General features: G+C 34.2%; 1 protein-coding gene across 2 annotated transcripts; it reads left to right on the forward strand.

Moving 5' to 3' along the window:
- Positions 1-13,427: 13,427 nt before the first annotated feature.
- Positions 13,428-15,691, forward strand: LOC131050647 (heavy metal-associated isoprenylated plant protein 39). 2 transcript variants are annotated; one of them, XM_057984853.2, is made up of 4 exons: positions 13,428-13,512; positions 14,058-14,096; positions 14,200-14,275; positions 14,878-15,691. In XM_057984853.2, exons 1-4 carry the CDS (start codon positions 13,510-13,512, stop codon positions 15,396-15,398), a joined length of 639 nt encoding a protein of 212 aa, XP_057840836.1. In that variant the 5' UTR covers positions 13,428-13,509; the 3' UTR covers positions 15,399-15,691. The 2 variants fall into 2 exon arrangements, with proteins under 2 accessions (XP_057840836.1, XP_057840834.1); XM_057984851.1 differs by having other exon boundaries at positions 13,445-13,477.
- Positions 15,692-22,401: the final 6,710 nt, after the last annotated feature.

Here is a 22,401-nt window from a genome sequence, read left to right on the forward strand (position 1 = left end):
GTCAAATAATATGATCAAGCAATCTTCTGGATCACTAAAACCAATAAGGAATGAAGTATTCCAACATCCCAAATAGATAAATCAGCCATATCAACTCAATGCAATCACCAAAACACCAAACAACTCTTTGGACCACTAAATCACATGAATATGTTTACATCAATGACAACAACATATCCTAGCAGCAACAATATCCAACAATCTCTCCCTTTGGTATATGAATGTGAAAAACAATCAATGCAAAGGAAATGACAAACTCCCACTAAGATCATGGACACAAGGCTGCAATGATAAAGTTGTTTTTCACATGACTCTCTCCCCCTTTGACAACAATGTAAAAGATAGAATACAAATCATGCTCTCTATCCCAAAACTCATCCTCTAAGAAGAACAATCTCTGCCTTAGGATAAACCCATAAATGAACATCAAAATCACACACTGACTACTTCGACTAAATAGCAGCACCAACTCATCAACCTAGATAAAAGGATAAGGCTCCAAAATCCATCAGATTGATGCAACTCCATGCATCTAGTTCTCAACAGGAGGGGTGAAGACCTCTAACTTGTCTCTCAAATAAAAAAATATATCTACAGGCAAAGGCTTAGTGAAAATATTTGCAATCTGATCCTTTGTAGATACATATTCCAACCTGACTTTTTCATCACTAACCTTCTCCCTCATGAAATGATACTTTATGAACATATTCTTTGTTTTAGAATGTTGCATCAGATTCTTTGAAATATTGATATCACTTGAATTATCACAATATATAATATTTGGCTCATCATAAACTACTCTTATGTCTTTCAACATCTGCTTCATCCAGACTACGTGAGTATAGTTGCTAGAAGCAGCAATATATTTAGCTTCAGTAGTAGATAAAGATACAACATCTTTTTTCTTATTGGACCATGAAATAAACTTTTTTCCCAAAAAAGAATGCTCCACCGGCAGTGCTCTTTTGGTCCTCAACATAACCAACCCAAGCAACATCAGTATAGGCACATAGTAAGAAATCATCATTCTTCAGATACCATAAACCATAGTCAACAGTCCTCTTCAAATATTTATTCAAATCCTCTTCATAGCACTAACATGAGTCTCTTTAGGATCTGATTGAAATCTAGCACACAAACAAACATCATGCATAATGTCTGGTCTAGTCTGAGTAAAGTACAATAATCCACCAACCATATGTCTATCCAAGGTTTGATTAACTTTTTTAGATTCGTCACTCTTAGATAACTTGCATCCAGTCACCATAGGAGTTCCAACAGGCTTAGACACAGCTAATCCAAAAAAAATTAACAATTCCTTCACATAGTTAGATTGAGAAACGAAAATACATTTACCGGTCTGAGTAATATGCAATCCTAAGAAGAATTTCATTTCACCTATCATAGACATATCAAATTCCTTTTGCATATCATCAACAAACTTCATACTTAAATCATCATCTCTGCCAAACATGATATCATCAACAAAGACCTCAACAATCAAAATGTTATCATTATCAACTTTTAAATACAAATTACTATTAGTAGTACCTTTACAAAATCCCAACTTTATCAAATACTTATCCAATCTAGCATACCAAGCTCTAGGGGCTTGCTTCAAGCCATGCAAAGCTTTCTTCAATTTGCATACCATATCTCCTTCATCCAAGATAAAGAAAAGCCATCTAGTTTCTCAATGTAGACTTCCTCTTCCAAATCACCATTCAAAAAGATTGACTTGACATCCATCTGGTACACCTTAAAATTCTTGTAAGCAGCATTTGCAAGCAACAATCTAACAACTTCAATTCTAGCTATAGGAGCAAAAGTCTCCTCATAATCTATACCTTCCATCTGAGAACAACCTTTGCATACTAATCTTTCTTTGTTTCTAACAACTTTATCGGCTTCATTCAGTTTATTCTGGAACACCTATTTAGTACCAATCACGTTCTTCTCTTTAGGTCTTAGAACAAGCTCCTAAGTGTTATTATTTTCAATTAGATTCAGCTCTTCTTCCATTTCTTTTAACTAATTATCATCTTTACATGCTTCTACAACATCTTTAAGTTCAATATTTGAAATCAAGAATATCTCTTTAGTAGGAATCCTTCTCCTAGTCATCACACCTTTATTCTTATCACCAATAATCTGATATTTTGAATGATTCAGTCTCACATATCTCGAAGTCTTCTGAATGTTTTGATTTTCAGACTCTTGCACTTCTTCACTAGCAGCAATAATATCTAGATTACCTATCTCCACTGAATCAATCTACTTCAAGATCTCTGTTTACATAGGCTTAGGAATATCTTCATCGTCAAAATCATAACTGCATACTTTGATCTACTTTCCAAGAGATTCATCTGTACCTTTACCTTTTCACTCTCAACTATCTTCGTCAGTCTCTTGTTATAGCACTGACGGGTCTTTCTCTTAGTAAAATATCCCAAGAAGATTCCTTCATCACATATTTCATCAAACTTTCCTATATCCTCATCTCTCTTGATATAACATTTACTTCCAAAAAATTTAAAATATCTTATAGGAACATGACCAAACCATAGCTCATAAGGATTCTTACTCGAATCACCTTTAACATGCACCCAGTTGAATGTGTAAATAGTAGTGCTAAGAACTTCTCTCCAAAGGGTTTGTGCAATATTTCCTTCAATTGGTATAGTCCTTGCACCATCTAAGATAGTTTTGTTCTTCCTTTCAACAAATCCATTCCGGTGAGGGGTTCTAGGAGCAGATAATTGTCTTCTAATTCTATTCCTCTCATAGAATGCATCAAACTCTCCTGATGTAAATTCTCCTCCTCTGTCAGATCTTAGGCACTTCAGCTTCAATCTAGTCTCAGACTCCACTCTAGCTTTGAATATCTTGAATTTCTCTAGGGCTTCTGATTTCTCCCTTAAGAAGGTAACCCACATCATCCTTGAATAGTCATCTTGATCAACAACATGAAATATCTATCTTCCTGTGCAATGCTTCTCACTCTAGTAGGACCACATAAGTCAATATAAACCAAACCTAGAAATCCATTAGATGAATACAACTTACTCTTAAATGAAATTTTTGTTTGCTTTCCCATCTGACATTCCTTACATACCGGATTAGAAGCTCCACAATCTTAGTCATGTCTCTAATAGCTTGAGTAGAAATTATCCTTATCATGTAGTTAAAATTAGCATGACACATCCTTATATTCTACAACCAACTTTCATCAATCTGAGAAATCATACAACTTTTCTCACTAGCATTCAAGTGAAATATATTACCTTTAGTCTTAGTCCCTGATGCAATCTCTATACCAGAGGCATTCAGGATCTTACATTTACCATCTTGAAACACAAATCATTTCCATTTTCAACCATCTGCCCAATACTCAAAATATTATGCTTCAAACCTTCAACATACAAGACATCATCAGTATTATGCTTACCATTGAAAGATATAGAACCTCTACCATGAATCACACAAGCTTTATCATATCCAAATCTCACTATTCCACCATTATACCTTTCCATACTTATAAATTTTCTTTTGTCACCTCTCATATGATGTGAACAACTGCTATCAATCACCCTTTCATCTTTCTCCTCAATCTTAGCAGCTAAAGCTTTGTCCTACACAATGCAGCTTGTAGGATTCAATGATACTAGATAAGCTTCCTTGATAGCAATAAATATAAATTCGTCTTCTAAATTCCCATTCTTTGATTCCTCATTTGTCACACCTTCATCAACAACATAGTAGCATCTCTTCTGATTTATGTAATTTTGGTAGGGCTTATCATTCTTATCATGCTTCTCATATCTATCATACTTATCAGATCTATTATGTCTTTCAAATTTATCATTCTAATCATATCTATACATTCTCTCTGGACACCTAGAAGAAAAATGTCATATCTTATTACAAGAGAATCATTTCAAAGGTAAGTTTCCATCATACTTACCAGCTCCTTTAGGCAATCTATGAGAAATAATGACTTTTAGGTCATCCAATTCTCTTTCTTCGTCTTCCATCTCTCTCTTTTCTCTTTCCAATCTGGATACCCAAGAAGAACTTTCTCCCAAATCATACTTCTACTTCCTGGATACATAAGCTCCAAGTGCAATCTCAGATTTACCATGTGATTCTTCAAATTCTCTCAACTCAAATGTAGTAAACTTTCCAACCAACATGTCTCTATTCATAGTAGTCACACTTTGGAACTCATCAATAGCAGCTACCTTACGTTTATAAGCAGAAAGCAATGATCTCAACTCCTTAGCAACAATCTCATCTTCTTCAAGGGTTCCACCGACACATCTGATATTCATGACAAGATCATTCACCTTAGCCATAAAGGTTGATATGTTTTCATCTTTTTTCATCTTCAATGCTTCATACATCCCTTTCAAGCTCTGTAACTTGGCAACTTTAACTTGCGCATCCACTTCATATAGATTCTATAGCTTCTTCTAGATCTCATGTGCAGTTTGCAAACCCATCTCATTAGTCATCTCTAAATCAGTCAAGGCACTGAGAAATGCTTCCTTCATTCTTATGTTATGTTTAGCATCCTTGATCTCAACAAGAGTAACTGGTCCATTCTGAGGAACATTGTAAACATTCTTTGTGATCTTCCAATACTCATCTTGATGGAATTTCAAGTGAACTTCCATCTGATCCTTCCAAACAGTGTAATTCCTTCCATCAAATCTAGGACTCTCCTTCTTGAACACATAAGTTGCCATCTCGGATCTCCCCTAGCGGTCAATATTCTTCTGAAGAATCTAGCTCTGCTACCAATTCTTAGCAGCAACCAAGAAAGAAAACTAAGAGAGGGGTGAATCAGTTTTCACCGGATTAACCAAATTAAGCACAATCTCAGATATAAACAACTGCAACAAGAATAAAGATAAATACAATAACACCAACACACATAACAACAAGATTTTGACATGGAAAACCTAGTTAGGGGAAAAAACATAGTGGGAACCTACCCACAATAAGATGATACTCTACAATAGTATGTGTAAATTTTACAATGGGGAATGCACCTGCATTCAAGCACAATTCCTAGAGCTCACTGCTCAAAATAAGGTAACCCAGAAGGCTCCAACCCTCAAGGAAGGTTCACTACCTTACAATAAGATTCAGACTACAATCTGGATTACATGAACTACAAATATAGCATATCCTTATGTCTAATGATAGTTTCAGTTAAGCACATTTGTCTGTCCTACAACAAAATCTGCTCAATACACCACACTGAAGGATAAATTCACTTAAGCACACATACACCACTATCTGATAATGCAGACATAACACTGATACCTAAATTACATGACTATACCACCTATATATATAACTCATCAACCTTGACTACAAGGTCGGCCAAACCCTCAAACCTCAATTACAAAATTACATCACACGATACATATGTGAACCACCAAACCAATATAATGATATACATGACATAGCATGGACCTAAATCAAATCTCTAAAAATTTATCACCACCTAAAATCTCGCCAAGATCAACTACAACATGCTACACCACCAAGAATACTGCATAACAAGAAGAATATCACTGGATCAACAAAATTACCCAAGAACATGCACAAGAATCAATTTAGACCACCAAGACAAATAGGAAACAATCAGGAAACACCAACAAGAACATTAGAACCATCCACAATAGCTGCACCAACACCACTTATGCAAATCTTCATCGATCAACACGCTAACTCAGAGAAACACTCAACAACAACAATTCAAACTAGAAAGATAACTTGTGGAGCACCAAATCATGAACCATCCAAATTGAGGATACACATTTTCCCAAATTGGCAACCAAAGATATAATCATACCAGAGCTCACTAGATCAAACACCAAACTCTACCAACCACTGTACAGAAAGATTGAACTACAAACTAGATCAAATAATATGATCAAGCAATCTTTTGAATCACTAAAACCAATAAGGAATGAAGTATTCCAGCATTCAAAATAGATAAATCAGCCATATCAACTCAATGCAATCATTGGAACACTGAACAACTCTCTACAACACCAAATCATAGGAATATGTTGACATCAATGACAACAACATATCCTAGTAGCACCAATATCCAACAGATTCAACATGATAGCTTCCAGGTAGTTAGTTGATCTAGTGTTACTAGGGGTGAATCTTTCTAGGGAGAATTGTCCAAAGTCTCCTACTGAGATGGAGGACATGGCTAGTGTACCTTATGTGAGTGTTGTTAGCAGTCTAATACATGTTACGGTTTGTACGATGTTATACATTTCCCAAGAAGTGAGAGTCCTTTGTTGGTATATTTCTAATCCTTATAGAGTGCATTGGGATGTAGTCAAGAGAGTGTTCAAATATTTGAGGGGTACTTTTGAGTATTCCTTATCTTTTCATGGTTATCCTACTGGACCTCAAAATTTAATTGCATTCGTGGATATATGGATTCAAATTGGCTAGGTAACATTGACAAGAGAAGATGCACTAGTGGATATGTTTTCACGATATTTGGTTGTGCTATCAATTGGATGAGTAAGTGACAAGTTGTAAGTTCTTTTCCACTATAGAAGCAAAGTACATGGAGGATACTCATGCTTGTAAGGAAGCCATTTGTCTTAAGAGATTATGTTCAAACATTGGTTTTGATGCAAGTCAGATTGCTATTTGTTGTGATCGCCATAGTGCTATTTGTTTAGCAAAGAATTGTACTTTCCATTCCATAACAAAAGTATAGACATAAAAATTTCCATTGAAATGTCCTCTTAGTTAATATTAATTTTTACCATATCATCGAGTGGATCCTTATTATTATCTTATAATATCCATTCCTCATTATTCCATTATTCTTCATTATATCATAATATTCGTATTATATCATATATTAATTAAATCCGTTTTAATAATATTATTCTTCATTAAATCCATTTTTCCATTCATTTCCTAAATCTCTTTTATATCTATTTTATCCTTTATTTATCCTATCCCACTCCTATTAATTTCATCCACTTACTAAATTTGGGAAAAACATATGCACTAATATTTTATCCCATATTCATCCTACACTTTGAACCCATCCTAAGGACATCTATAAATGCATCTCTCCCTCTCACTTCTAATCCTCTTGCATTTTTTATAGTTTGATATTTTATCTTGCTTTCTCTTTCATCTTTCATTTTCACACTTCTTTGCAATCATATATCTTCATTATCCATAGCCTCTTATGCAATTGTGTTTCTAAGAGCATTACCATTAAAAACAAGATCTTGGTATATAGGAGGACAATGGAGTGAGGTTTTTCTTCAAATGCATGTGTGTACTTTTATTGTTATTCTGTTTGCATGTTTGTTTCTATGCACAGAGGCTTCACTAGCTAGGCAATATTATATCATGTGCATTCATATTGAGGGGTTTAATATCTCAAAAAATAAGCTCAATATATTGTCTTTTTGGTGAAAATAGGGTTTTTTTAATTTGAGTAATGAAAAAATGCAATGTATGGTCAAAATAGGGAGTTTTTTAATTTGAATTATGTATTTGGATGGGGTGACAAAAAAGCATTTTAGGGCAATATTTGTTGAAAATAGGCGGATTATTTAGTATGCCATGAACGTGTGTGCTATAACCCAGGTTCACTAAGTTTTTCCCCGTGTTTCTATGAAATGCCTCCATTGTATGATGGTGGAGTTCAAGTATTGGATCTTTGAATCAAGCACATGTTTTTGCCATCTTCACAAAGCATAAAGATGTTTAATCTCATTTTGTTCATGATGTGATGGAAGATGAAATGGTGAAGTTGGACAAAGTTGATACTTTGGTCAATTTTGTAGATGCATTGACAAATCCAATGAGCACTAAGAAGTTCAGATGGTGTGTCAATTCGATCAGCCTTGCAGCCTTGAACAAATGACAAAATGTTTTGACACTTGACATATTTTCAAGAAGTGGGAGAATGTTGGAATTAAGGTGTCTCAACCTTAGACTCCAAACATGTTTATTTTATTGCACCCACTTTGGAAGTCCTAAAATTAGGGGACTAGTGTGATAGGTTCCTATGTTGGAACTATGACATTATTTATTTACTTTGATGGTTACTAGTTTGGTGGAAAACTCATGGAGAGTAATAATTTGGGAATCGATATTTCTGTTGGAGTTCACTTTTGACAAGTGGTGTGAGGTAGGTGTTTCATATAGCAAGGTGATCGTCATGATTGAGTTATTCATTGTTGATTTGGAAGTTATTATGTACAACATGTCATGGGTTTAGTAGGTTGTATTTTATGACACCACATACCTCTTTGGCATACGAGTTGGTTTTAAAAACCATGGGCACTTTCCTCTTTTGTTGATTTCTATAAATATGAGGCTTCTTAGTGTATTTTGTATGATAGGTTGGATATATTCTAAGATGCCTTGATGTGACATATATTCTCTAGAATTCTCTACTGTTGTATATACACTTGAAGAGCATCGACTCTAGGTATTGCATTGTAATTATTTGTGTTATTGATAATATAATTGTGTCTAGTTTTTTGAGTGTGGGTTTTTTCCCAAAAAGTTTTTCCCACGTATATTTGGTGTTGTGATTTTATTTGTTTAAATCTAATTTTATATGTGGTTATCTAATCTACAATACTTTAAGAATTTTTAAGATTTTTTTGCATCATCTCTCCTAGATTAGATTTATCACTTGAAAGTGTTATTCCCCACTTTGGCTTCTTGACACTCATGAGAGATTAGGGAGTTACTTTTAGAATGGAGGACTTTAAATTTAGTAAGGAAACTTTGAGGAAACATATGAGATGGAGGAAGCCTGAACCTAACTAGGTCAAATTATTTTTTGATGGGTGTAGGAAGGGTAATCCTGGGGTGGTGGTCATAGTTGGCTTCATAAGAGATTCGAATTGTAAAGTTTTAGAAGGGCATGCCAAAAATTAGGGATTAAGACCAATAATGAAGTGGAGGGCATCATATTGTAGTGGGACCTAAAGAGAACCCTCCACCATGGTTTTCATAAAGTTTTAATTGAGGGAGACTCTAAATTAATCATCAATATTATTAATTTGGTCTCTATTGTATGGAAAGTTGAAAACTATATGGCGGATAGAAAGTATATGATTGGTAGATCTTCCAACTTGACAGCCACTCATATCCTTAAGAAAGGAAACGAAGTCATGGACGCTTTCGCCAATGAAGGACTTAAATTTGGGTAATGGAACTATTGGACTAGGGAAGGCAAGGTTCCCTGCCATGTTAGAGATAATCTCTTTAATGATCAGAATGAATGGTATGTCAACAATGAATAATATGAATATGACTAGAATATTACACATATGCCTTTATCTTGTCATTGATGCTAATCCCTTTTATTTGGAAGTAGTTTAGAATTTGGAAGTATATCGGGAGCAATTTATTGGGTTTGGAAGTTGTGTTTTGGTCCTAAGTGTTCATGTTTTGATGTGGAAGTGTTTTGTGTCATTGAAGTTGTGTTTTGCTCTTGAGTGTTCATGTTTTGATCCAGAAGTGTTTTGTGTCATTGGAGTTTACCTGAAGGCTCTTTCATGTATCGACAAATGATCTAGCTATTTCCTTTTTATCCAGAGCTTTTTGGTCATTTTTAGTTTTGATGTGGATTGAGATTAATACATTTCACATTATTGGTTCGGTTGTATTATTTGGGTTAGGAACGTGCATACATGTTATAATCTCATTTGTGTCCAACTTGGTAAAGATAATTGTTTCAGATTGGTACCTATGTACAAGTACATGATAGATGCAATGTGTGTATTTGGTGTATATGTGAAATATAGCAGTGATTATTAGTATGACTTAATGTAAGGATGGCGATGTAAGTAATGCGGAGATATTAGTTGGTAAAAGATTAGGAATCTGAAGACTTTGTGATCTAGATATTTTATCAAGTGTAATATGTGCTTTATCAAGAACTTTGATCAGCATGCAAAGATGCTTTTGATCATGCAATTCTTTTTTCTAAATATTGTAATTCTAAATCTTGCCCTATTGCAATTAGCTTCAGGTTTGCAAGTCCTTCTTTGTATCTTTCCCCAAGAGCAGTTACCCTTGATCTGCAAGTCTGGAGCAGTGAGCTCCCTTTTGTAAACATTTCTATATAGTGGAATAATTTTGTGATTTAACACTCACCATGGTTTTTCCTAGTTTAGGTTTTCCTCATATAAAACCTCAGTGTTAATGTGTAGATGATTTATGATTTTTTGGTTTAAATATCTTTGATGTGCATAAATTGGTTAATGTAAGATTGCAGTTCAAAATTTTAATTTATGTTGATTCACCCCCTCTTAGCATCTGGTGTGTGTTCAACATAGAATTGGGTCCATAGTATATATGATGTGGATGGCTATTTGGCACTTCTAGTGGAGTAGCACGATGAAGGTTGACATGACGGAATAGTGTCTAGATCATTGGTCTAGGAATTAAAAGAAAATGTGTTGTCACCATCTACCATTGGGATTTGGCATCAAAGGTTATTTGCATTCACACAAGGAAGATGTACAAAAATACCTAGCGAGGGACTCATTATAATTTTCACTACTTATAGAAAGGTATAGTTTGATCAAAGAAAATAAAGGATTCAAGACCCTTTGCATCTAGCAAGAGCAGAAAGGCTTTGTTGGTGGCTTATAATTTTCTTTTGTTTGCTTTAAAGAAAGATCTATCCCTAGTTTTTTTGTTTTGGTTTTGGGGCCTATCATTATTGTTTCTAATTTCTGGCTTGATAGAGACACTACCATGGGTGCCTACAAACTAAGGGTTGAACCTAACTCACTTTTTGAACTCTTGCGAAGAATACCCAAGTTTAGGAGATCTTCTAGAGGTGGAATCAATCCATTTTTTTAACCTATCACTGGAAGCAAAGAGCATTTATCCTCATAATTCATGAATAGTTGGAGGAAGGGGAGAGTTGATGTTGGTAGTGTTAAGATGGAAGTGTTGGAGGAACTCATTGTGAAAGCTATTGGCATGGATTGTGAGGGCCTACTAGAACTACATAAAGCTTTCCTTGGAGAAAGGTGAACATATAAAGTGGCACCAAAATGGGTTTAGTAAAGAATACCTTCCATCTCCTTGGGGTTTGATAAGTTGACACCTCATTAAATACCTTAAGTTGGAAGGAATGGTTTTCATGGTTCATGGCTACCATTTTCCTTAGTTCAATCATCTCTACCATCAAAAAATTGTAACTATCCCCTATATTTTATTTTCTTCTATGAGAAAATGTGCATTTAAAGGGGTCTATTATCCATTGAATCAAGGTCTGATTTACATTCTCTACAATTTTTTTTTTGAAAATACCCCTGTGAATTTTACCCCTTCTAGGAATTCCTCTAACAATCAAGACCAAAATTCTTCTCTACCCTACAATTCTAAAAAAACAATAGCTTTTAAAGAGGAAGTGTTGTCTTCCTTGCAAGCTATATCTATCAAGAAAGATTTACTTTCCTCCCCTAAGTAGCAAAAGCCTACCCTAGGTAGTCATACTCCCCCTTTGGTTGTGGACATTAGCCCCAAATTCACCCCGGGTAAAGGGAAGCAAATTCAGACAAACCCTAGTTGTGGTTTCTCTAAGCCTATGAGAGGTAAGGGCAAAACAATTTGCATGTCCTTTGAAGACAATCTTGTTGTTTCTCTCACTCCTCCCATTGACTTTTTTGATAGTGAGCTTTCTAAAGATATCAGTACCAACTCCTCATGGGAATGTAGATTAGCCAGACTAGCCAAGTTATCAGTGTCTACTAAAAATGTTGAGAAAATTAAGAATGCTCCCCTTGAGGAGAAGATTGAAGACCAATCCGAGGACTTCACCTTTGATGAAACTAGCTCTAAAAGAAACAAGTAAGCTCAAGAGGACCCTATTGATTGGTTTCTCCTAATGGAAAGGCGATTGAATGAAACTTTGGAAGGATTGAATAGCCTTAAGGATTACATGGAAGATGAGGACCTGGATGCTAAAGGGGAACTTGTGAACAATATGATTGGTAGAGGATTGTTGCAAAGATGGAAGACCTAAGTGTGAGAGTTGATAACATGGAGACACTTCAAAATTATCTAGATTATGAAAGAAATAGGGACTAGATAACGAAGTTGGAGGGTGGCACACAAAACTTGATAAAGGTCAATCGGTTCCTCATGCATAAATGTGGTATGCATGTTCTCACTATCTCTAAGAAGATTGAGAGGAAGAAGAAACAAAAGGGTGCTACTATGAAGGATGTTGGAAGGTCAAAGACATGAAAGAATAACAACTTGCTCACATGGTAGGAGGATTTAAAAGATATATAAGATAGTTGGGGTTATCTTGTTTAATGCCCCTATAGTTTCATGGGCTGTTTTTGGTTTTTGTTGTTCTATTGTTGGTTTTTTACTGTATTTCAAGTCTATTTCATTTATTTTTTGTTATGGTTACTTGGTTAAAACTCTTCATTTATGGGGCTTTCTCTCTAAGCCTCTTTTTTTATTATATGTTTGAAGTGCCGAATTGTATGGTTTGGGGCCCTCCCCACTTAACTTAATCAAAAACTATAAAACTAAGTACTCAAATCTCACATTTAATTTATAACTATTTGTGATAATTATAAAATTCCAACTCTTAGTAATCTAAATGAATTTCTATTAATTGATAACGTTCATTTAATTATCCTATACATATTAATCTTATTTATTTAATCACGCTATAAACATTCTACATAATAACAAGACACCATATATCTTGCCTTATACATAGAAACTAAAACACAGCCAAAGAAAAATTAAAATATATATTAATCGATGAATAAATCCACCTAGATACTATATACATGCTTAATTATAAGATACATGAGAAACTCTATTTCAATTTTATATCCTATGTTAAAAGGTAAAGAATCTATCTTATTGTAAGCTACAATTTACAATTGGATAATTTTGCTCAAATCTTTTATGTTGTAATGCTCCTCATTGTAAAACTTTGTTACATGTAATGGATTTTATCTTTATTGTCAAAGATTTAAAGGAGCTTTCCCTAAAAGGCGAAAATGATAAATAATCATTATAATATAGGACTGTCAAGGGACTAGGACTGTCAATTAGTGCATCCATGTATTCTGGATGGATGCTGTCGGGTCGTACCCTTTGTGTTTTTGGTCCCAGTGACTCAGATATTAACAAGATAAACATTGGAGGTCGGTCTTCAATTCTCAGTTTTCCACCTGAGTAATAATAGCAGGCCTCGAAGCACTCTTTTAACAGGTAGACAGGCTTGCAGGAAGATTTCCCTAGATGACCAATGTAAGGCTTTTGTCTCTTAAAATCTTCGTGTTTTTAAAGTACTGCAGAGGGCAAATTATTAATCTCATGGGGTATTATATGGTCTGACATTGCAGACAACTATTGTGAGGGTGGATATGGACTGCTACAAATGCAAGAGAGATGCCTTGTAATCTGTCTTGTAATCTGTTACAAGAATAGATGGTACCATGTTGTTATATCAAAGTAGTCTTGTTTCAGTTTCAAATGTATTAGGTCGTAAGAGGATATAAAAAAAGAAATTTAATTTATGTTCTTTGATCAACTTACAAGACCTAGATTATACCTCCGTAAGATAATTTTCTTGAGACTGACCTTTGGTGAAATGTTGTAGATTCTCGTGGGCAGATAATTCCAAAACTTACAGTGCCCATAACTCATATCGTACGATACATTGTGGCCCACTTACGGTCCATCCCAACCCATAATAGCCTATATTGGTTTAATTTTATTTCTGAAATTACCTGATCCACTTATTTTATATTTCCTCTCTTCTGTGGGGTTTTTTCAATTCGCTGCTTTATTAATATTCTATATAACTCCCCTTTGTTTTTAGTCCAAAAGCTGTGCACTCTAGCTTTAGGTGATTGGAATTTGAGTCATCTGACAGAGATATTTAATGGATAGACGTGGGATGGAGGTCTTATATTTGCACTCTTTTCCCATACGAAAAGTAATAATTATAACAGACCGAGGAGGTCTCTGTGCAGGTAGGAGGGCTTGCAGGAAGATTGTCCAAGATGTCTAATGTAAGGCGGCTCTCTAGATTTGTAATTTTGTTTGTTTTCTAGGTATTCCCAAGGACAAATTTTTAATCTGATGGTGTACTTACTGTGTGCTTTGACATTGCAGACGACTGTTATGACGGTGGACATGGACTGCTACAAATGCAAGAGAGTCGCCTTGCATTCTGTCGCAGGAATAGATGGTACAATTTTGTTATACCAAATTAATCTTGTTTGAACTCAAAATATCTTAGATAGTAAGAAGATCTAAACAGAGGAAGTTGGTTTATGTTCTTTGATTATATCACATCAGCACAAGAAAATTTATTGAGGAATAGAATTCCATGTTTTTCTTAGTTGTAAGACAGTTACATTCTTTTATTTTGTTTGGGTTACGCTGATCTAAATCTTCAAACTTTATATTGTCAACCTCCTCACTTTTTTCTCAGAGTCACACCTTTTACAGATTCTTTCAAATACACTTAATCATCTTTTTAATGAAAACTCTTTTGGAATTCCACTCTTTTGGAATTCTTTCTATCTAACTTGTTTGCTTACTTAGATCTTAAGTGTTTTTAGGAATGTATGACAGGCAATGGAAAAGATATCCTTATAATCCTAATTTATTTCCTGTCTCTCTAACTTTTTTTGGGTCTTAGGCATTCTATGTTCCAATTGTCTGGTCAGACAGTCACCTCAAGTGATTCCTATTTCATCTTATTCCTCTTGCAAAAGGTTACATCATCTACAACTTCTCTCTTTCAAGATTGTTTGATATTTTTCTTTTTCTTATGGTTGATTGCAGGAATAGATATGATTTCTATCAATATGAGGGAGAGGACCTTAACTGTGGTTGGAGATGCTGATCCAGTGTGTATTCTTAATCAGATAAGAAAGAAATTCAAGTGTGCGCATCTGCTCCCACCACCACCGCCGCCCCCACCGAAACCCGAACCCGAACCCAAACCCAAACCTGAACCCAAACCCAAACCAGAACCCAAGCCTGAACCAGAACCCAAGCCGGAACCAGCACCAGAACCAGAACCAAAGCCCGAACCAGAATCAGAACCAGAACCAAAACCCGAGCCAACACCGCCACCACCTACAACTATTGTAGAGGTCCATCAGCAGTATATATGCTGTCCTAGGTATCCTTATTGCATGGCGCATGTCCCATCATTTGCACCTCCAGAATATTGTGGATGTTCTGCATATCCAGGCAAATCAGATATACCTTGGCCTAGGTACTATCCTCCTACGGCTCCTTCTGATGAAGTTGTGTATGTGTTGACTGAGGAGAATCAAAGTTGGTGTACCATTTGTTAGACCAAGGATCTTCAGTCATTTCTACTACGGATGAAATTGATTTCATCATCAAAATAAGGTCTATGAATCACTGTTCTATATTTGTATTTGGTAAGATTTAAGTATATTTTGATCTATGTTTAGATTTCGAAGGATTTTGGTGTATGAAATTAATTACAATATGTTCTATGAAATAGGAGTCTTGACATACATTCATGCTATGCTATCACTGGGTTAACAGATTACTGGTACGTCATTTTGTGAAACGTTTTGGGAAAAAGAAATACTTTTGATAAGAATCGAATGTTTGTGAATATGACTACCAAATATTAGTGTGATTGCGAGCAAGATTCCGTTCATATTGGAAAGACAGTGAAAAGACACTCATAAAGTATATAAAAAACAAGGAATTGTGGTTTTCTAGGTTGAACAGCTACCGCATTTTTGCTTTATTAGATGGATTCCAATTACATTGTGAGTATAAATATGACTACTGATTTTTTTTCAACCCAACAAAAGTGTAGCTATTGTGAACTAGTGTAAATTCTATAATATGAGTTAAATTGATATTAATCATTTTCTATTTTATATAAAAATATTATTTATATAGGTTATACAAATGTAATTGACAAATTTATATATTTGTGTCAATTTTAATTTAGTATTTGATTTGTTTCGATTGAAAAAGTTAAAACAAATTTGTATTGACAAGTATTGTACTCTTATAGTAAGTTTGTCTTATTCTCTATTCTATCCCATCTTCAATTATTTTCTTTTATGCACATTTTAAGAATTTGATCTTATCCTAATTTCATTTGTACCCATTATTACACGCTCAATAAAGTATCAACATAGACTTTCATGCACATGCTCTTAATACCAAATTTGCATTTTTCGTTCTCTCATGAAAAATACTACAATTATTAAGGTTATCTTGAAGGTTTCAAGGTTAAAGTGGTGCAGGAGCGCCCTCATGCTCAAAATGCTCAAGTTTGTGTTGTTTTCTTGTTTTGGGTTGTTTCATGTTAATAAGGTTGTTTTGGGGCAATTTCCATCATTTGAGGTCATTTTGCAATGTTTTGTGTCATTTGTGTAAAATTTGCAAAAGTTTCTCAATCATTGTCAATGTTGTCATGTAAAAGTTGCATTTTTTTTCGTTATGGACGATTGGTGATTGATTGAGTAGTTGAAAATTCTTGTAAAACCATAAATATGTAATGCCAACTCTAATTTGGGAGTTGGAGAAAGATGTAATAAAGAAGAAACTTGTTCGTGAAGCATTTTTACATTGTTTTTCTGAAGTTTTACACTATTTGTAGTCTGAAACACTCCATTGTACAACATGTTATGGCTTGATCTCAGAGACTATAATAGATAGATGGAAAGATATTTGTTTCTAGTTTCCAATTAATTTTATTTCATTAAATTGCATTGATTTTTGTGTGAGCTATGGGCATTTTGGTGAAGGCTGCCCAGTTTGATATTTTTTGGTGAAGATAACAATCTGCAAAAACGTGTTGTACAACCTAGTACATCTTGTTATGAGCCTTCACATGCATGAAATAGTTAGCTAATTGAATTACCTTTCAAATGACATTTGTTCGATGAAATTTCACTAAGTAATAAGGTAGTTATTGCATTTTTGGTGTAAATAGTCTAGAACCCTACCTAGGATTTCTAGTGGACGTGTTTAATCCATAACTCACTTTCCCACCATTGGAAAACCATAAAAATTGGTGAGAAGTTTTTAAATGACGTTATCTACAATTCCTCCAAAGGATATGGTTTGATTCATTCACTTTTGTGAGTTTTTAATGACTATTATTTTTAAATTATAACATTGCTGTTTGAAAATCTAGTTGTTTGAGGATTTCAATGAATTTCTTGTTTATTTTTGTAAAGATCATTGGTATGGTTGACATGAGAGTTCCTTGGTGTGTTGGAAAAGAATTGATAAGCATGTTATTGCAAGAATTGAATCAAGTTGAATCAATGAAGCCCTAGCTCACTAATTATAGGTTGATGGGTTATTTGAATACCCTAGATTGATGTTGTTTGCTTTAAAGTCCTCCTCTACATCATAAACACAAAATCTAAAATCCACAAATTTAATTATTAAGTTCTCACCCTTTTTCTACTAGCTACTAAGAACTAACTTGGCACATATTATGTATGAATTGTTGTTATGTCTTTGTATTTAAAGGCATTCAATAGGAAATTAATTCAAATGGTTAATCAAGGAACCAAAATTCTAGTAACATTTGGATTTAAATTCTAAAAAAAGGTTATACCATCTAAATTTTCAAGTAGCTCATTTTTACAATTGTGTATATATTTTATCTTTGAATATTTTCCTAAGGTCATAAAGCTATTCCATAAAGAGTGTTGATCTAAGAGTATTCAACCCTAGCAAGTCAATAGCTTCCCAAAGGTATCTTAAATAACACTACTACTCTTCCCTCTCATTTACATCCCTCACACATTCATTCTAATCCTTCTTCTAGCATGTCCTTCAATTTTAACATTTCCATCCAACCTTCCCTTGCTCCACCCATCCCACTTTACCTCATCATAATATTCAAATCTTAATCCATATTCCCTCATAGACTAAATTCACATTTCAATCCCTTCTTCCATTCCCTCATTACGTCTTCTTCACCTTATTTCTCATAATGACAAAGAAAAACATAGAATCATTTTGCAAGTCCATTAGTTTTCTCATAGACTACTCCTGAGAGAGAAGAAAGTGGATCTAAAACAAAGCTTAATTACATAAATGTTCTGGATCTAAAACAAAGCTTAATTACATAAATGTTCTCACGAGTAATCCAACATCTAATTACATAAATGATCTCACTAGTAATCCATATTCTAATTATTTTAGTGGAATCATTAATGAAAACTTTGGTGAAGAGGGAAACAACATCAAAATTGACTAAAAGGATACCTCCTTCAAGCTTTCAATCTTTTACGAAATTTATGAAATGGATTGAATCTTTAATGGAGGAGCTAGAGTTGCCTATCGAAGAGGATATCAAGTTGTGTGGAAAGAGTAACAAGTTTATAAGTTGGAAAATTGATTGTATCGACTATAGAGGTAAGAGGAATGTTGGCTTTATAAATGTTTAGAACACCATAAATGTTGAGGTGACCTCAATCATAGGTCATAAACACCTTTGAGTGAGATCATAAAACACCAAGCGAAGGATAGTGTGCTTCGCTTTTTCCAAAAAGAAATTGGAAATCAAATTGTGGGATAAATTTTTTGACATCGCTTCTGCCAACACAATCGGAATCGATCTCATGGCATACTCAATTCTAAAAAGGAAGTCGACGTAAGGAATAAAGAGCAGGGTGATCACGAAGTCTAAATCTCTTTTGAGAAAGTTGGGATCAATATGGATGCTGACAGCTGAAGAGACTAACAACCAGCTTAATTTCCTAGTTTATGGGTTTCGCTGCCACCCTTTCGCTCTCCCTCATATATCCACTCCCCTAACTTATCATGACTCTTGTTTTATATCACCTTAGGACTGTAGTAAAAACTAGATTTCCTTTCTTCTTCCTCTACATGAAATGTGGTAATCCATCACCATCATAATCTTCTTTTTCCTAATATTCATTTCCCATCCTTTTCCTCCCATGTTTGTATATATGTATAACCAATTCAACACTACATGTATGGCCATATTCTCATTAAGCATTTTTCTTGTATACCTTATGATTATGTTCTTTGAGTGGTTTTTTCTTTCCATTCATTACTCTATCAATTTGTTTGTTAAACTTGTATAGGATTTTGCATGTCACTTTTATGTCAATATTCAATTAAACTTTAATTTGACTAACTTTATGTATTGCAAGCATTACCTCGACACGAAGGTTAATGATTTTGTTCTATGTTTCTACCTCATTAATATCATCTAAAAGATGATAGAATATAATGCATCTTTGTTGAGAATTTACTAGTTTTATTATAAGATGAGGTCACATTTCAATATTATGTCAATTTTTCAAATATTTGTGCTACTCTCTAAGATTATGAGACCAAACTAGATAAATTATTTGCTTGTCCTATAATCCTTTGTTACCTTCCTCTTCTTCTACTCCTACTTCTTCTCTCATTTTTAAATTTTTAAATTCCAAGAAATCTAATGCTATATCTTAATATTAGTCATATGGGTCATTCTCTTTCTTCCACCTCTCATGCTATATCTTTCAAATCACAATCTAAGCATTATTTCACAAGTCTAAATAATCACCTCTAGGATGTTATGAGTCAATCCCTTTTTGCCAATCTTCTTACTCTTTCTCCCATTCATCCTCTAGATATTTCTCTTTCTCTTCCTTGAGATATGTTTCTAAAGATCTCAATAATACTGCACTTGTGTCCATGATTGTGAGGTTTATGGGCTTGCACTATAAGCTATAATATCTAATTGATGTGAATATAATTATGTTCTGATTAATAAAAATTGAGTTAGACCCATACCTTTACATATCTACTAAAAAGAACCACCTAGGGCGCATGAGAAGTGCACACCTAGCAAGAAGAGCCCAAAAAATAGAAAGAAACAAAAGACCACTAAGCCCAAAAAGAACCAGAAACAAAGCCAGCAACAAAAACTACACCAGAACTAGCCAACCATCATAGACACAAAGAGATGGCCTACTTGTTGGTGGCATTACTTTATTAACAAAAAATGATTGTTTTGTTGGAATCATTAGCAGAGATTGGGGTACCCAAATTAGGAGTATTTTTAACCACGGACACAAGGGGATCCATGGATACTGAAGGGGAAAGAGTGTGTCTCTTCTTTTTGACTTTCAAGCGAAGGATCTCCTCCTATATAGCCTTTAGAGAAGCCAAATTTTTTAGGACCATTTCCTAGCTTCAATTATACGTTTCTTCAATCTTTCCTTTCGAAATCTCCTAATTTGTTTAGATCCAAAACCATCATATCCTCGTTCTTCTGCAACACCTTTTCAGAGAGCTTCTTTATCTTCTCTTCCACCTTCTCCCAATTTTCCAACTTCTTGGGCATATTGTTCACCACTTTCCATACATGTTCATCCTTTAAGTCCATGACTTGTTTGTCCACTCTAGCCCCTGACATATTGCTCTAGCTTTGTGAATGCAATTATATTAAGGGCCATTTTAATATGGATAATAAAATAGTAGCCCTACCAAATCAAAAATAATAGACATATACAAATCCATTCTCTCAACATAATCAATTTCCTTCTTCCCTTCTCCTATCTATCATAGCCATTTACTCAACCTTGTTTCCCTTTGATGGATTTGTTGCTACTCTTGGCACATAGCCTCCATCTTCCACTCCTCCAATTAATTATTCTTCTATAGAGATTTCTTCAATCGATTGGAGCCTATATTTATAAAGTCTAAAATAACACCCAAACTATTCATAGAGATTCTAGGGGTTTTTAAGAAAGCATGCATAATATTGAAGATAGTCATGTGTGTATTATTTCTATAATATATACAATTTATGCTCATAGATATCACTTTGGGATTGTGTGTTTGGTAGCCACTATTCCACTCAGTTGAGGGTGACATGAGCCCTATGTTTTCCCTTCAAGATTTGGATTGAAATAAATGATGAGTCAAGAATATGTGTTTTAGAAAACCTATAAATGTGTCATTTTATTGTGGTTGTTTATTCTACAGGTATTTGCGTACAAATATAATATTAAAAATGGTTTTTACATGTGAATAGTCTTGATGTATTTAGAATTTAGAAACTAAGGGAAAAAAAAGAAAGGAAAATTCAAATATATACATTAGAAATGGTATTTAAATTATTACAATTCCAAAACATATTCAAATAATTTAGTATTGTTTACCTTTCGAAAATAAATTGACAAATTGTATTTTTCTTAAAAGGGATAACAAAATAAAAGTTAAAATAAAAAGAGAAGTGAAATAAGTGATAAAAAAGGACCTTTTATTTTCTCATTATCCTCAATTTGGAGGATTCAAGTTTAGCTTGGCTTGCATTTGGATTTGCATAGGAATTCGGAGGAAAATTGGCAATTTTTGGAGTCCGTAATTGAAGTAATTCTTTTCTTTTTTAATTGTTCTGAATTCTTAAAATGTTTTCATGCTTACCGTTAAAGAAGAATAAGGCCTCCATTTTAGTTTCAACAACAAAAGTATGTTTCCTGCGATGTAATGGAATTCTATGTTGGTGTGCATTTCTCGTGTTGTTGGCACATAGGAAGTGAAGCAGTTGATCTGGTTTCATTATATCTAGAGCCGTGTTAATTCTGGTGTGGCCTCAATGTAATGTTTGTGTGTTGTCTGATAGCGAAGGGGCATATTAAAGTTGGCTGACTGTTTTGTCCAGGCATATTGCAATTGGCCAACTGCTTTATCCAGGCTAGCTTGTAGAAGGGCTATCTACCCCTTCTCTTCCCATTGCTGGAAGAAGGCTTAGTGGAATATGTCCATTGAATCCTTCAGGGACCAGGAAAGATATTTTGTTGCTCTGGTTCATTATTCAATGGAACTGTAATAGAGTTCTATGATGATGCACCTTTTTCATATGCTGTTTGCACACGGGAGGTTGAACAGTTGATTGAAATTTCTATTTTTTTTAAAGAGTATGGGACTTTTAATCCTTTGGTTAATAGTGGCAGTTCTCCCTAGTGATTTAACAAATAAAGTAAATATTTTCCGGTTAAAGCTTAATATGTTGGGTGAGGGACCCAACTTTCTTAATTATTGATAAACAAAAAAACAAAATATAAAAATTTCAGATCATTGTAAAAGAAATTAGTCAAATGGTATGAATCATAATTCTATAAAGTACGCTACACCATTCTTTAAAACTGGGTTTCAATTCTTTTACTTGATCTAGGCCAGTGAAGGCTCTAGAATCACATGCAAGCTACATCTTTCTGAAACTTGTTGATATTACTACACTAAATTGTAGATACACTCATGTCAATCTCACCCTAGATTATGATCTAGTAGGGGCACATGCATTGGTGGCTCACAAGAAAT

This window comes from Cryptomeria japonica, chromosome 8 (assembly GCF_030272615.1).
Source record: "Cryptomeria japonica chromosome 8, Sugi_1.0, whole genome shotgun sequence".
In the NCBI taxonomy this organism is placed as follows: domain Eukaryota; kingdom Viridiplantae; phylum Streptophyta; class Pinopsida; order Cupressales; family Cupressaceae; genus Cryptomeria; species Cryptomeria japonica.

Bases quoted from the DNA above. Each gene is read 5' to 3' on its own strand.
- LOC131050647 (XM_057984851.1), top strand. The intron at 14,097-14,199 runs GTAAGGCGGCTC...TTGACATTGCAG, and splicing joins GATTGTCCAAGATGTCTAAT to ACGACTGTTATGACGGTGGA. The intron at 14,276-14,877 runs GTACAATTTTGT...GGTTGATTGCAG, and splicing joins TTCTGTCGCAGGAATAGATG to GAATAGATATGATTTCTATC.